Source organism: Protopterus annectens, chromosome 2.part0 (genome assembly GCF_019279795.1).
Source record: "Protopterus annectens isolate FY-2018-M chromosome 2.part0, PAN1.0, whole genome shotgun sequence".
In the NCBI taxonomy this organism is placed as follows: Eukaryota; Metazoa; Chordata; order Ceratodontiformes; family Protopteridae; genus Protopterus; species Protopterus annectens.
The window spans coordinates 1,720,995,793-1,721,012,429 of NC_056728.1; the positions used below are offsets into that span (position 1 = coordinate 1,720,995,793).

Consider the following 16,637-nt stretch of genomic DNA (forward strand, 5'->3'; position numbering starts at 1 on the left):
CTGTACTTTACCTTGGTTCTCCTAGCCAGGAACCACATTATGGTTCTACAGTAGACACTTTCAGTACAATGGTCTTTCAGGCAACAACCCATGAATTTTTGAATATGACTAACAGACATTTGCAAGGTACGTAAACACTGGTGGCTCAAGATCCTGGAAATCTCCAAGGCCTATCCATTTCTCCCTCCCTTTCTGAAGGCCACAGTGACCACAGACACCATCCAGCTGGTGTAGGGACAGGGAACTACAAGGGAATGACTGTTCAAGGCATGTGGTCCCACCTTGAGGCCAGTCTTAACATCAGTGTTCTGGAGATGAGGACAGTCTTCCTACCATTGCAGGCCTTTCAGGGCTCCCTACGTATGTCAAGAAGTGATGAGTGTGTGACATTGGGTGATAGAAATGCACATTCTGGGTAGATACCATTGTTTTCTCAGAGATGTTGAGCATAAATAAATTTCTATCTTATGAGTGGTCACTCAGTCTGATGGTGGCAAAACAGATTTATTTGCCACTGGAGTCTACCTTGCTGTGATCTCTTTGCTTCTCCTCACAACATGAAATGCAGTAGGTAATTTTCCCAAATATCCCAGGAAGGGAGGGTGATCGAGGGATTCTTTGACCTACATTTGGCCCCACAGACTATTGTATGCTTTTACTCCTACCCTTCTCATTCCAAACCTTTTACAGAAAGTATTGGAGAGGAAGATCACAGCCATCCTTATTGCTCCATTCTGGCCTCTACAAGTGTGATTTCCCTTCCTCCAGCCTCCTTTAGTACACCCCTTGGCACTGGACCCTAGTCCAGATTTTCTCTCTCATCCGTCCAGAATGCCTTATCTGGGCATTCAAGCCATCAAGTTAACCGCTTGATTTGTCCACCTCCAGCGGTGGCTAGTCAGTCCAAGCTTTCTTCTCCAGTAATCCTCATTCTTCATTCCAAACATCAGCTGCCAAGCAAATGGAAAAGGTTTTCTATTTGGGTGTCTCAATGGAATCTGGACCCCTTATTTGTCTCTTATTTCAGCTGTATCAGACTTCTGGCTTCCCTTTTTCATGGTAGGGCCAGTTATTCTACTGTAAAAGTTCAACTAGCTGCTCTTTCAAATCTCCACAATGGGGAAGAGCAATGGGAAAGAACAATCGTCCATCACCTCTGTTAGATTATCCAAACCTTTCTTAAGGGGCATGCTCCTTCTAAGGCCCTCCCATAAGGATCCCAACCCTCCTTGGGACATTACTATGATGCTACAAGCTGTTAGTAAACTTCCATTTGAACCTGCAGTCAAGGTGGACAAATAATTTCTGGCCAGAAAACCTTGTTTTTGGTGATAATCACCTCAGCCTAGAGAGTATTGGAACTACAGGCTCTGTCTTCCAAACCCACTTACCTTGTTTTCAGTAAGGATAGGGTAGCTTTGCAGCCAAATCAATTTTTCATTCCTAAAGAATTTACCAAGGATTATCCATTTATCATTCCTAAAGAATTTACTGAGGGTTCAGTAAACCAATCTATCAGTCTATCTGTTTTCTTCCCCAGTTTTTACCAACAAAGGGGGTACATCCTACAACTGCTGGACATGCATTGTCAGCTTCATTTTTATCTCCACTGTACCAAGAACATTAGAAAGTCTGATCAGCTGTTTGTGACATTCTAAAAAGCCGAACTGGGACAAGGAGTCTCTCAAATGACTTTATTTAGATGGTTGTCTGACTGCATCTTGTACATGTATACAAGGAAAAGGGCCTGACTTTGCCCAACCCGTTAAAGCTCATTCAGCTAGATCTGTGTCTGCTTCTACCTCCTTTTTCTGAAGAGTCTCTGTTGATAATTGCACCACTGCCATTTGGTCCAGTGTTCCTGCTTTCACTTCTTATTACAAATTGGATTTTCCCTCCAGAGATGGAGCTGCCATTGGTCCAGCTGTCCTCTGGAAAATCCTTCCATGAGAACACCCTAAGAACTCATTAGCTGGGGACTGTGTCCCATGCTTTGAAGAACAGATGGAAGAGACAACATCAGATATGAAGTCTGTGTACTAACCATAAAATCTTCCCACCCTCCTCCTCCCTTCCATCATTTTGGGGGGTTAGGTTTGTTGGTTTCTGGTACAACTGTATGGTCTTTCTGCTCATGGATGCATTCACATGCTTTTCCAGCTCCAGAGCATAGTATACGCATATTCTTTGCAAGAAATCTGTTTTGTTTTTATGTATAGGATCTTATCCATTATGGATTTACAGGCAAACTTGATCTGAGGCAGTGTTGAGGACAGCAGAGGATAATGGGTAAGAGGAGGAACCTGAACTTTGGATCCAAAGGCTAGCTAGAGTGGCCGAAGTCTGATGTGAAGACACCAATACATTGATGAAAGATGGAAGCAGGCAACACAAATCTGTTGTTATGGTAAGTACATAACTTTTGTTGAATTCCAATCCTACTCTTTCTGATAAGGATGGATGGAAAAATTATTGATAAGTTTGGGTAAAAAGTATACCAGGCTCATATGTTAAAGAATGCATGAGGAATATTCTGTTTGCAATTTTTTCTTGTGAAGAAAAAAAATCTGCTTTAAATACATTAGTTTCTTGTGTTTTACAGGTCACTAGTCATTGTTTACAATGTGTGAATTACTCTGATACTACTTCCAGGACTATCCACTGCAGCAAGAGTGTTCACAGTATGTTGTAGCTGGGTATTTATATTTGTCCACGTTTATATGACTTATCTTTGCAGAGTATTGTCAGGAGTGTCTCTTTCTCTCTCTCTCTCTCTCTTTTTTTGTCTTGTATGAGAGAGCTCTTACACAAGCTGAGATTTCAAGAGAACATTCAAAAGTCTTGACTCCTTGACAAAAGATTGTGTTCCTGAGATGTCAACTAGACACCTCTTTTCAAAGATCTAGATCTGTTTCTAAGGTTTTCCACTCAAACTTCAGTCACTGCGAGGGAATACCTCAGGATTTTGTGTTTCATAGCTATTATGATTCTCATGATACCCCTGGCAAGACTCCACATGAGAAATATGCAGTGGTGTCTGAAGTCTCTTTGATCCCAACGCCAACATTCTTTGTCTTTTCAAATCCCAGTGCCTGGGTTTGACGTTAGGGAAATCATTTGGTGGAGATAACAGATATCCTTAAATCCAGGTCTCCCCTTCTTCCTCCATATTCCAAAGCAGTCACTCACTATAGACTTCATTGCTTGGGGAGCAGTTTCGGGAAGGATAAATGTGCAGGTTCTGTGGAACTCCCAAGGACAGCCACAAACCCGTAAATATCTGAGATGTTTGCCCTGATAAAGGCTGTCAACTGTATGGATCATGTTTGGTCCCATGGACCTCTTCAGGTTATTACAAACAATACCACAGTCATGTGGTACATCAACAAACAAGTGGGGAACCAGGTTGTACCCCCTTTGCAAGCTAGTCATTTTAGTTTGGGAAAGAGCTGTACAGCACATTTTCACTCTACATGTCTCCTACATTACCTCAGAGCAAAACTGAGTGGCAGACATGCTGAGGAAGATCAGGGCAGACCTTTGCAAATGGAAATTAGATCAGGAGGTCTTCCAGGATGTGGTCCATCTGTGGGGAGCCCCTTAGGTAGACCTGTTTGCCTCCTCTCTGATCAATCAATTGGCAAGCTTCTTTTCTAGGACTCCATACAAGAAATCCTTGAAGACGGATGTTTTTTTTCCCCTTTGTTCCTGTATGCTTTTTCACCCTTTCCACTAATATCCAGGATACTTCTGAAGTTTCAGAAGGAATCCCCCAAGATTGTTGTGATGACTCCATTCTGGCTCAGGCAACCATGGTTCTCCTTTCTTTTGAAAATGGCCAGGGGCAATTACTACAAATGTCCCCACAGAATGGATCTGTTCACACGAGAACAGGGTGTTTGATACATCCCAATATAAATCAGCTTTAATTGACTGCCTGGGTGATACGGTCTTAAGTCAGGAAATGGAAAATGTTTTCTAGTTGGTGCCAACACCATAACCCACACCCATTCAGGGCTAGTTGTAATCTAATTTTACAATGCTTGTGTGAATTACTGTCATATGGCCTTTTTATTTTTGTATCAAGGTTGATTTATCAACTGTTTCAGTATGTCTGCCCATGGATCAACCTCTTTCAATGTATTCACATGGCAAACTGCTTTTAAAAGGGTTTTTTGTACTAGAGGACTCCAAGTAAACCGGTAGCCCCTCCTTGGGATCTTAATTTTGTGTTAGAGAAGCCAACAGTTGCTCTGTTTGAACCAGCTAATGTGGCTGACTTGAGGTTCTTAACATGGAAAACTCAGACCTCTGCAAGAAGAGTGTTTGAGTTGCAAGATTTTATGATGAGTCAACACTGTCTCATATTCAACAGGTGCAGGGGTTTCTTGGAGAAATGATCCTTCTTTTATGCCTAGAGTAGTATCCAAGTTTAGTTTTAATCAAACTGTCCACCTCCCTGTTGTCTTTCCTAAACATAAAAACGAGGGAGAATAGATACTCCAAACCTTGGATGTCCATAGACAACTCTGGTACTAAATCATTCAGATCTTTGGATCAGTTGTTCATTTCTTGTGAAGGTAAAAAGAAGGGACAACCTGTGTCAAAACAGTCTATTTTCAAATGGTTGTTTAAGGCTCTTACCTTTTGTTCTCACCATAATAAAACTATTCCATACAGGGTTAAGGTCCACTGTACTAAGACCTTGACTTCATCTATAGCCTTTTGGAAAGGGTTGGATTCTAGAAGCTGCTACTTGGTCCTCTGTACATACTTTTATAAAGCACTATAAGCTTTATTCCTGTACTATGTTCAGGTCTTGATTTGCTAAGGCCAGTCTCCAGGGGCAGCTGGACTCTTCTCCTTCCACCTCCCAAATGAAGTAAACTAGAGTAATCTACCCATACAACTAAGGCTACTGCAGCAGTGATCAAAATGAAGAACATAGTACAGCTGTGTAAGTAAACTTACTGTAACAGTCGATATTTGAATGATCATTGCTGCAGTAGCCACTCCCCCAACCCACTTGATTTTTTTTTGTTTTGAGTCAAGGTGTGGACATTTATTTTTTGTTGTTCCTAGACTTGCCCTTCAGGGCTCAGCCTCCCTCTTTCTGTTGGCAGGAATGCTGTAAAGGGCTTGGCACTGAAGCTGGTCTTTTAGTCAGTTCAGCTCGAGTTGTCTGACGGTTTGAGCACATGGAAGGTGCCCTGAAGTTTTGAAAGCTGACTGGCTGTTATGTCCTTGTCAGGATGTAACCCATATAGCTAAGGCTACAGTAGCAGTAATCATTTGAACATCTACTGTTATGGTAAGTTTACTTACACAACTGAAGTTTTTATTTGAAACACTTTAATGTGATATGGAACAATCAAAAGATTTCCAATTCTGTACAGGTGAGCTTTTATTTTGGCAACAAAGTGAAGTCCAGTCCTTTCCACTGACCACAGGTGGTCTGTTTTGCAAAATTAGATGTTTCCATAAGAAATTGCCCCAAGTGGCAACTCTAAGCCCCATCTCTGGTTTCATTGTCCATTTTTGCATTTTAGGTACTCCCGTATAACTTGTGTGAGGTACTGGTGACAAGCTTTTCCTAGGCCTCATTCTCATCCTCAAGAAGTCTTTTCTGATCATCTGCCAGGATCTGGTATTCTTGGATTACATACTGAACACTCTCTTAGTAACAGCTGTTTTTCCCTCTGGAGAAAGCTCTATTCCTGTTGGAAAAACTTAATTTTACTATCTTTTGCACCAGCAACCAAGACCTCCTTGAAATTCTGTACCTTGAAAACAGTTCTGTGTTTCTCTCTCCCTTCTGCCAGAAGAGTTTCAGGGCTTCTGGCCATTATGGATATTTCCCCCTTCCTCATCTTCCATAAGGATGGGGTCTCCTTAAGGGCTAACCCCCTCTTTTATGCCAAAAATAGTAATTGAACTGTCTCTCTACTAGACCATCCATTTACCTACCTTCTTTCTTAACCCACAAAGCAAGGGGAAAGACTTCTTCATTCCTTAGATGTACACATACAGTTAAGATTCCACTTGGACAGGATAAAAGCTTTCAGCAAAAGTGACCAGCTTTTTGTCTCCTTCCAGGTGGTTAAGTTGGACAAGCCTGTTTCCAAACAGGCCATCTCTAACTGGATTTCTAAGACCGTCTCCTTCTGTCACTCCTTGCATGGCAAATATCTGTCCTCAGCAATGAGGGCTCATTCCATCAGAGCAGTCTTTACATAGGTAGGTACTAGGCTGTCGGCCCAAGGGCCTACGTAAGCCTAGCCAGCAAGGTACCATAGCTTACGCCACCCAAGAAAGTTATTTTCTTGTGCCACTGTCCAGCAGAGACACAGAAGTGATCCCCGGGGTGTATTTCCTATTTCCCATCCACTCATCAAGATTTTTCTTGAAGAGTACTAATGAAGAACTTTGCTTGACATAGATGGGTAGCTTGTTCCAGAGTATAGGAAGTCTCTGGGACAGTAATCTATCCCTCCAGCGTGTCCTGTTTATTGTGGTGACAAGGTTTAGTTTCCTAGAGCATGTAGCTTGGAGGGATTGGGATTTCTTTAGGTGTAGCATGTCTAACAGCTCTGGGTTTGACATAGCTTTATATGTTAGGTAGAGATCACCTCGGAGTAGGCGATATGCTACAGAGTAAAGCTGGAGTTTTTTGAGGTGGTCAGTGTAGAGCATTTGTTTGAGGCCAGTAATCCTCTTTGTGAGGTACTTCTGTGGCCTTTCCAGCTGCTGTAGATGTCTTGTGAGGTACATTCCAAAAGGGGTATTGTACTCTATAATGGGTCTAATGAGTGACGAGTCGAGGGGAACAATTACCTCTTTTTTCCTGGATGAGAACCTTTTTATGATGAGGTGTGCCACGTAGAAGGACTTCCTGACTACTGTGGCGATGTGACTATCAAAGGAGAGACTACTGTCCACGTGGGTCCCAAGGTCTCTTATCAAGCATTCGGTGTTAAGTATATAGTATCCGGTGTTAGCGTCATATGTAGCCTTCTTCCAAGGAACACTCTCCAGATCTTTTCTGGAGGCAGCCACTTAGTCATCAGTTTACACCTTTACTAGAAACTATAGAGTAGATGTGCTTTCCAACTATCTAACTTCCTTTAGTAAATCTGTCCTTTTAGGATTGGTAGACAGATCCACTCTTTCCAGCCCATCCACCTGTAACAATCTGTAGTTTTGGGAATCACCCATCATATTGGAAAACTTCAACTGTGATTTAAGGAAGGATGTAGTACAGTTATGTAAAAACCTGACCATAACAGTAGATGTCCTACTGATCACTGTTGCTGTATTGCATTCCCTCTCTAACCCCTCCAATCATTTAATCTCTTTTTGGTGGTCTCTCTGTACCTTTATGGAGTGAGAGAGAACAGTTCCTTTCCTCCATTTCATAGCACAACCACTTTTGTGTTATTTGTACTCGGGCTCCTCCAGAATCTCGTCTGAGGATCTTATACTCATACATCCAATTATGTATCCGTCCGCATGTGGGCTGATGTCATACATCAGATGTGTGATGTGTCAGGAATGTTTTGGCTTTGGTATGCCAGCCAGACAGGCTACCTTGCATTCATGGCTATTAAAGTAATGCAGCAGTGATCAGTAGGACATCTACTGTTATGGTAACTTGTTACACAGCTGCACTTTTAAAGGCTTTCTGCCCATTTCATGGGACCTTCTGTGCAGGCTACAGTCCACCCATCACCCACTTTTCCGATATAGTATTCTCAAATGTAGATACCTCTTCTTTTCACCCCTTCTCCAATTTCTCTCATTAGATTTCTCTCTTTGTATATACCACATTCAGTCTTAACTGGTGGAAGCGTATTTGGAGCTGCCACTATTTTAGTGCAGTGTTCCTCAGTAGATATATGACTCTTCCCCGTTTCCATGTACAAGGTAAAGATTTTGAAAGCTTCTCATTTTATTTGTGTGTATGGGGTGATTGAAATGTTTATAGGAAGTTAAGCATGGTGCTGTCTTTTGCTAACTTCCCAAGAACCTCTTCTGCATTGTTATAGCACACTTCAGTGTCTGTAGATTTTTTGATTTTGTATCATAAACTGAGCAGCAGTTTTGAGTTCTACTGAATGGTTATGTCTGATCCCTCAAGTTCCAGTTGATAACATAGTTTAATAGGAAATGATATAATGAAAAACTTTCTTGGCAGCCTTGCTTGAAGTGTGTGTGTGTGTGTGTGTGTGTGTGTGTGTGTGTGTGTGTGTGTGTGAGATTGTTTGGGGGGAGGGATTTCACGCCTATGCAGAGTGCTTCACACCCTTTATTCCCCTCACTTAATACATCATTGCACAAGGTGGCGTGGCATCAAGGAAAATGTTTTAAATTTGCTGAAATTTTTCGTCAGTCATTTAGCATTTAACAGACTGTACATTTCCAGGTGTCTTATCTGATGATTTGCAAATTTGACTTGGAGATACTTAATACTTGGCTGTTCTCTAGCCCTTTTTGGGATATGCTAGGGGAAAGCATAGCAGAACGTTTTGAGTACATTAGGGAAAGAAGCAGAACTGGTGAGGATATCATATTTCAGTAAAAAAATGCATTATATGTACAAGTACATAATCTGGAAGTTGAATGAGTGACAGAAGAAGTATGAGGTATTTTATCACAACATGAGTAGTTGGTACACAGAGCATTCTTTTGCTAAGAGTAAATGTAACAGACACAATGTGTTTGTTTTGGGTCCAAGAAAGCAAGTTATTTAATTAGGCTTTTCAGTTATCTTGTGGAGTGGAAAATTGAGAAGTTAGCTGTACTCTTATAAGCGCTTTGTTGCTGTCACTGATTCTGTATTTGCTGTTTCGACATAAATGCATTGTGGCTCTTCTTTGTACTTTAATATGCCTTTGATTGATTTTCTGCAGATGGAGAAGTAATTAGAAGGGAGCCAGATTTCTCCATTAAGCAAGATGTCAGTGAAGCTATTGGCAGCTCGTGTTCCTTCCTTGAAAAAGCAGAAGAAAATCAAGAAGTGACTGACTCTGAAAAACAGGTGTGCACATTGTGACTTTTTATATGTTTTCAGGTAGTTTTTGTTAGTTATTATTTCTAATGAGCCATTTTTTACTAAATTTTGTATGAATTTGACAGAAGTACACTAGTAATTTGCATCTCTTAATGCATCATAAAGTGTAGGGATCCGATGTTCTTCGTGTTTTACTGTTTCAGTCATTACATTTGGGTAATCTGCTGGCAAGTTGCCCTGAATAACAAAGTCTTGGGTCCTGCGTCGGTTGCTGTCTCTTCTTCCATGACCTCAGGTCGTCAGGGGTATAAAACATGCAGCCGACGCCATTTTAATCAGTCTTTCTTGCCGCGCGGTGCCCGAAGCAGAAGCAGTTTGCAAGTGCCGGTCGGCTGATTCCTGAAATTTTTGTTTTCGAGTTTCAGAACCGAAGTCTTCATACTAAAGCTAAGTACCCCGTTGGGGAAACTTTTCCTTGCTCCTTACCAATGTCAGTAAAAGTTAATAATTGCATTACTTGTGGGAAGCAAATACCTCATAAGGATTTTCATTTGTACTGTATTCCTTGCCTAGGTCCTGATCACAACGTGCCTTGCTGTCGGTTTTGTGCTAAATTTAACCAACGCAGTATTAAGCGTCTGTATATTTTTGCTTCTAAATATTTTGGTTCAAGATTTAACTACCCTGAAATGTCGTCGGTTAGCAGTCCGACTACCGGAGTTCACAAAAAACGCAAACAGATTGTCGAGGTCCAAAACCGACGATGAAGCTTCTCTTAAGTCAGTCGCCGGTTTGTCGGTACTCAGTGAGGTGCTTTCGTAGTCCCTGATACCCGCTACTTTTGAGTCGCAGGCCTCTACCGAGACCCATTCAGAGTCCGGTATGCCGAGAGATTCGCAAAGTATTGAACCTGTGGATGTCTCTCCCTTGGATGGGTCCGGAGCCGCTGAGCAGGCACTGGCTTTTGAGGGTGTTTTCAGGCCTCAACATTTTTATATTACCCCGACGCCATCAACAAAAACAAGGTCAAAAACAACTTCTATGTCTAAAAAAATGACGCATGAGCCACGTGCTCAGGCCCCTATGCCTAAAAAACAAATTATCAAAATGGCTGAGGATTTAATTACCTTGATCAGGGGTTCCCAACCCCCCCCCCCCCCCCCGGCTAAGAGGCCTAGGCAAGGCACTGATTATGAATCTTCAGATCAGGTTTCCATTTCTTCTGATTCCACTTCTGATCAGGAATTTTCTATTCCACCTTATGAGGATTCTAATGCAGAGGAATCCATCCCATCTGCATCTCCTCCTGAGGATTACTCTTTTGGAGAGACCTTGCATACTTTAAGGGAACATTTTTACTGGGAGAGTCAGGACTTCTCTGAATCAAAAAAGAGGATTAGAGATTTCCTTCTTCCTCAGCATAGGCCTTTGGCAATACCTCCAGTATTAAACATTGTTGATGATATGTTCTCAGAATCAAGCATGGCTCCTGATTCCCTGCCTCCGGCTCCCAGTAAGCCAGACAGATATTACAGGGTTCCTGATTCCCACAAATTTATTTTCAAAAATCCTGCTGCTGATCCTGAGACTATTTCTCAGAGTCCCAAGGGTGTTAAGGCTTCTACTGCCAAAAATCGTACCCCTTCTGATAGTGATTCCAGGGCGCTGTATAGATGGGGTAAGAAGGTTTATATGTCTGCAACCCTGGCAATCAGGGCTTTAACAGCATGTTATGGGCTTACTGAAACAGAAAATGATGTTGATTTCTTATTGTGTGGAAAATAAAGAGTTACAGGATTTATTGCATTCAGCAGAACAGGTTGGAAAGCATACTTTGCAATGTGGTTTTGTTTCCTTGGAGGCCTCTTGCAGGGCCGCCGTAACTGGATCTGTAATAAGAAGGCATGCCTGGCTCAAGGAGCAAAATCTGCTTGATCATGTTGAAGCTAAATTGTTGGATGCCCCTTTACAGCATGATAGTCTGTTTGGTAATAAGGCAGAAGAGGTTTTAAAGAAAATGGAAGACAAAGCTAAATCTATGCAAACTGTAAAAGATTTCTTGCAAGTGCAGCCACCCAGGTTCAGTAGACACTGGCCTACTAAGAATTGGTCCTTTCCTGTGTCCAACAGAGACACTCAGGGAAAACCCAGGCGCTCAAAAGGCTCCAGATATCAATCACAGGGATCTTACAGGTCAAAGCAATGGGGTGCATCCACCTCCAAATCTGGAGGTAACAAAGCACAACCCTACAGTAAGCAGTATCAATGGCTTTCCTCTACCATCTCCAAACACTTATCTTTTGGCAGCCCCCTTGGGGGGAAAACTAGCACTTCATGAAGTGGGTATTAAACATAGTATCCCAGGGGTACAGATTTCATTTCCATACTTTGTCAATTCCAAACGGATGTCCAGATCTGCCACAAAACCAGTGGGCAGAGGCCCAGAAACAAGTCATGTCCCTCATGGATATGAGGGCTATTCAACCGGTGCCAGAAAAGGAGAAAGGACACGGATTTTATTCAAGACTTTTCCTGGTACCCAGAAAAGACAAATCATGGTGTCCAATACTGGACTTATCGATTCTGAACATGTTCCTGGACATTCCAAAATTCAAAATGCTGACTTTACAACAGCTACTGCCTATGCTAGGCAAGAATGCCTGGTTAGCAACTCTAGACTTAAAAGAGGCATACCTGCATATCCCAATAAGGGAATCTTGCAGAAGATACGTCCGCTTTAAAGCAGGTTTTTTGCATTACCAATTCTCTGCACTGCCCTTTGGCTTATCTACTGTGCCCAGGGTCTTTACAAAGTGTCTGCCACCAGTAATTGCATTCTGCATGCAAAGAAACATTCAAATTTATCCTTATCTGGACGATTGTCTCATTCCGGCAGAGGACAAGGACCCTCTTCTTCAACATCTGGCATTTGTAAAAAGGCTTCTAGCAGTGCCTAGGGTACACCATAAACGAAAAGAAATCACAGCTGGTACCTTCTCAAATAATTAAATTCCTGGGTGCAAGCTTGAAAACAACTGCCCAGATGGCTTACCTCACACCAGACAAACAGATGCAATTGACAACATACTTCAAACAAATGGCAACAAAAACCCAGTTATCTGCAAGACAAATTCTGCAGGCTTTGGGGTTCGTGGCATCCTGCATTCTACTAATTCCATATGCGAGACTGCATATGATGAAACTTCAGTGGTACCTAAAATGTTTATGGAGTCAACATTGTCACAGCCTGGAAACAATGATTCTTCTCATTCCGTGCCTACAACAGGAGTTTCTTTAGTGGGCAGAGACATGTCACCAAAACAAGGGACTGTCATTCACTCTACCCCCTGCCTCCCAAACCCGTACTACAGACGCATCAGACTATGCTTGGGGGACCCAGGGCAAATGGAGCCCAAACCAAATGCATCTACATATCAACCAGGAAGAAATGCTCGCTGTTCAGAATGCTCTGAAAGCCTTCAAGGACTTACTTCATCCAGGACAACTACTGATAAAGACAGACAACACCACAGTTATGTGATACATAAACAAGCAGGGGGGTACCCATTCCTACCCCCTTTGCAGACTAGCCATGGCCTTGTGGAACACAGCCATGACTTACCAAATACACCTTCAAGCTCAATTCCTGCCAGGAAAACAAAATACTCTGGCAGACGACCTAAGCAGAAATCTTATGGACCCGCACGAGTGGAAACTGGATCCACAAATCTTCAGCATGTTAACACAGAAATAGGGAAGCCCAGACATAGATCTGTTTGCCTCCCCCCAAAACTATCAGTTGGACAAATTCTGCACAAAAACTCATCACAAAAAAAGCATGGAAAGTGGATGCTCTATCCTTCAGCTGGAAAAACCTATCCGTCTATGCCTTTCCCCATCTGCCTCTACTCTCCAAGGTCCTACTAAAAGTCAGACAGGAAAAAAACAAAAATGATTCAAATTGCTCCGGACTGGCCTCACCAACACTGGTACCCGCTTCTAAGGAATATGTCACACCTTCCTCCTTAGTACTTGCCTCAAACACCTCATCTATTGTCACAGCAGAACTGTCAAATTCTGCACACTCGGCTCCAAACTCTGAATCTTGCAGCATGGCTAATCAACTAATTATTCAAACCACATCTCTCAGTAAGCCTGTGATGGATGTCATTTTGGAAGCCAGAAGGCCTAGTATTAGAAAATCTTATGCTGATAAGTGGAAGAGATTCTGTGCTTGGAACCAAGCCCAAGGAATAGACACAGCAAAGTCCAACATTCCTCAGATTTTACAATACTTAACTGAGATGCTTGACAAGGTCCTATCTTTTTCTTCAATAAAAAGCCATGCCTCTGCCATCTCGGCTCATTACAACACAGAGCCTCCCCTCTTTTCTCATCCACTGCTAAAACAGTATCTCAGAGGGGCCAGAAATTTAAGGCCTCCCAGGAGAGCGCCAACTCCTGCATGGGACCTCAATTTTGTGCTGGAAAAACTCACCTTGCCTCCATTTGAACCAGCAGCTACTGCGGATATAAAATTTCTTTCTTGGAAGACAGCTTTTCTTTTGGCAGTCACTTCAGCTAGAAGGGTTTCAGAACAACAGGCTCTCATGGCAGTGGAGCCTTTCATTATTTTTTACCAGGACAAGGTGGCCCTCAGGATCAATCCTTCTTTTATGCCTAAGGTGGTATCCAGTGTGGCTCTTAACCAGACCATTCACTTGCCAACTTTTTTCCCAGATCTGCAGAACAGGGGGGGGGGGGTTCTGCATTCATTGGATGTACACAGACAACTAAGATTCTACTTAAACAGGACAAAATCTCTAAGAAAGTCTGAGCAACTACTGGTAGCATTTGCTGCAGATCAGAGGGGAAGGCTATATCAAAGCAAACTATTTCTAAATGGATAAGCCGTTGCATTCGTTTCTGCTACTTGCACCATGGTAAACCTGTGCCCAAGGGGATCAGATCCCATTCCACCAGGGCTGCCTCAGAGGGGTCCCTACCAGAGACATTCTAGAAGCTGCTACTTGGAGCTCAGTTCATACGTTCACAGAGCATTATCATTTACCTCTCTTCTCTAAATCCAGGGCAGGCATTGCCACTGCAGTCCTGCAGGGCCTGTTTTGATGTTCATCGTGTTTCACTGCTGCAGTCATTACACTTGGGTTATCCGGCCATCAGGCGGGCCCGCAGTCGGCCTAAGTTTCAAAGTCTTGGTCCGGCGTATGTTGCTGTCGCCTCTTCCCTGACATTGGGGAAACTTTTTCTTGCCTCAGACCGATGTCAGTAAAAGTTAATAATTGTATTTCTTGTGGGAAGCAAATACCTCATAAGGATTTCAATTCTTACTGTATTCCATGCCTAGGCCCAGATCACGACGTCACTAGTTGTCAGTTTTGTGCTAGATTTAACAAACGCACTGTAAAACGTCGGTTTGATTTTGCTCGCCATTACGTTGGGCAAAGGTTTAATTATACAATGCCGTCAAAACAACCGACGACCGGAATGCACAAAAAACGCAAAGATAAAGATAAGGAAAGGCATCCGAGGCCCAAAACTGACGACGAAGCCTCTTCTAGGCCAGTCGCCGGTTTTCAGTGAGGCGCTTTGGCAGCCCCTGACACCCGCTACCTCAGAACCACAGGCCGCAACCGACTCCCACGTGGAGGTGCCTGGGCCTCTGGATACTCAAGGTGTTGGGCCAACAGAGATTACCCCTTCAGATGGGTCCGGAGCCGCTGAGCAGGCATCGGCTTCTGAGGGTGTTTTCAGGCCTACTCAACTTACCATTGCAACTAGAGCCAAGACTAAGCATACATTAAAGACAAAGAAGCAAGTACAGCATTCACCTGGACAGGCCTCCATGCCTAAAAAACAGATGCTCAAGATGGCCGAAGACTTGATAACTCTGATCAGGGGTTCCCATCCCCCTCCTGATAAAAGGCCTAGGCAGGATACAGACTATGATTCCTCTGACCAGGTTTCAATATATTCTGTTTCCTCTTCAGACCAGGGATATTCTTTACCCCCCTTTGAGGATTCTGATGCTGAAGAATCAATTCCTTCAGCCTCTCCTCCTGAGGATTACTCTTTTGGGGAAACTTTACATACCATGAGGGAGCATTTCCATTGGGCGGGCCAGGATTACTCAGAATCCAAGAAAAGGCTCAGAGACTTTCTTTTACTGCCTCAGCACAGGCCCCTTGCTGTTCCGCCAGTGTTGGACATTGTGGATGATGTGTTCTCTGAATCTAGTTTAAATCCTGATTCTTTACCCCCAGCTCCAGTCAAGCCAGACAGGTACTACAGAGTCCCTGACTCTCACAAATTTCTTTATAAAAACCCTGTTGCTGACCCAAAAACTATTTCCCAGGGTCCCAAAGAGGTTAAGGCTTCCACGGCTAAGAATCCAGTTCCCTCGGATAGGGACTCTAGAGCATTAGACAGATGGGGAAAGAAAGTTTACACCTCTGCAACTTTAGCAGTGAGGGCTCTAAATTGCCAGTTTCACATGCTTAAATATCAACAATACTTACTGTCTCAATTAAAACAGAAAATGAGTACAAATGTAGAACAACCTGATTATAAGGAAATGCAGGATTTACTGCATGCAGCTGAACAAGTGGGAAAGCATACTTTGCAATGTGGTTTTGATTCATTAGAAGCTTCTTGTAGAGCAGCAGTTACAGGATCTGTGATTCGAAGACATGCTTGGTTAAAAGAACAAAGTTTACCAGATCATGTTAAGGCAAAATTATTGGATGCTCCTTTGCACCAGGATAATTTATTTGGTATTAAGGCAGAAGAGGTATTAAAGAAAATGGAGGATAAGGCAAAATCTATGCAAACAGTGAAGGATTTCTTACAGGTACAGCCACCACGATTTAGCAGAAAGTGGCCTACAAAGAATTGGTCCTTTCCAGTGTCAGACAGGCCACAAAGAGGCAGATACAGACGCCCAAGAGGCAGATCTCAGCCACAAGGCTCTTACAGACCACGACAGTGGGGTGCTACAAACCCAAAAGGAGGTGAGGACAAGTCACAACCTTACAGGAAACAGTCCGAATGACTTCCCCCTTCCAATGCCAAACTCTTCCCTTTTGGCAGCTCCCTTAGGGGGGAAACTAGCACTTTTTTCTCAAAACTGGCAAGCAATCACCCAAGACAAATGGGTGCTGAATATTGTGTCTCAAGGTTACAGGTTCCACTTTCACACTTTTTCAAGGCTAAAAGGAATGCCAGACCTGCCACCAAATCAATGGGCAGAGGCACAAAAACAAATTACAGCTCTCATGGACATGAGAGCTATTCAAAAAGTACCACAGCAGGAAAAAGGACAAGGATTTTACGCAAGACTCTTCCTGGCACCCAGAAAGGACAAAGCCTGGAGACCCATTCTGGACCTTTCCACCCTAAATACTTACCTGGATGTTCAGAAATTAAAAATGCTGACACTACAACAGCTCCTTCCCATGTTGGGCAAGAAAGCTTGGCTTGTTACTTTTTACCTCAGAGGCATACCTGCATGTCCCTATCAGACAAAATTGCAGAAGATACCTCAGATTCATAACTGGTTCAATGCACTACCAATTCTCTGTACTGCCCTTTGGCTTATCTACTGCGC

General features: G+C 43.0%; 1 protein-coding gene across 1 annotated transcript in view; it reads left to right on the plus strand.

Moving 5' to 3' along the window:
- LOC122792877 (zinc finger and BTB domain-containing protein 40-like) overlaps positions 1 to 16,637 on the plus strand; it is a 1,459,166-nt gene that overhangs the window by 354,502 nt on the left and 1,088,027 nt on the right. Inside the window, exon 5 of the mRNA XM_044060435.1 lies at positions 8,910 to 9,037. Coding sequence (XP_043916370.1) covers positions 8,910 to 9,037 — 128 coding nt within the window. The remainder of the gene's footprint in view (positions 1 to 8,909; positions 9,038 to 16,637) is intronic.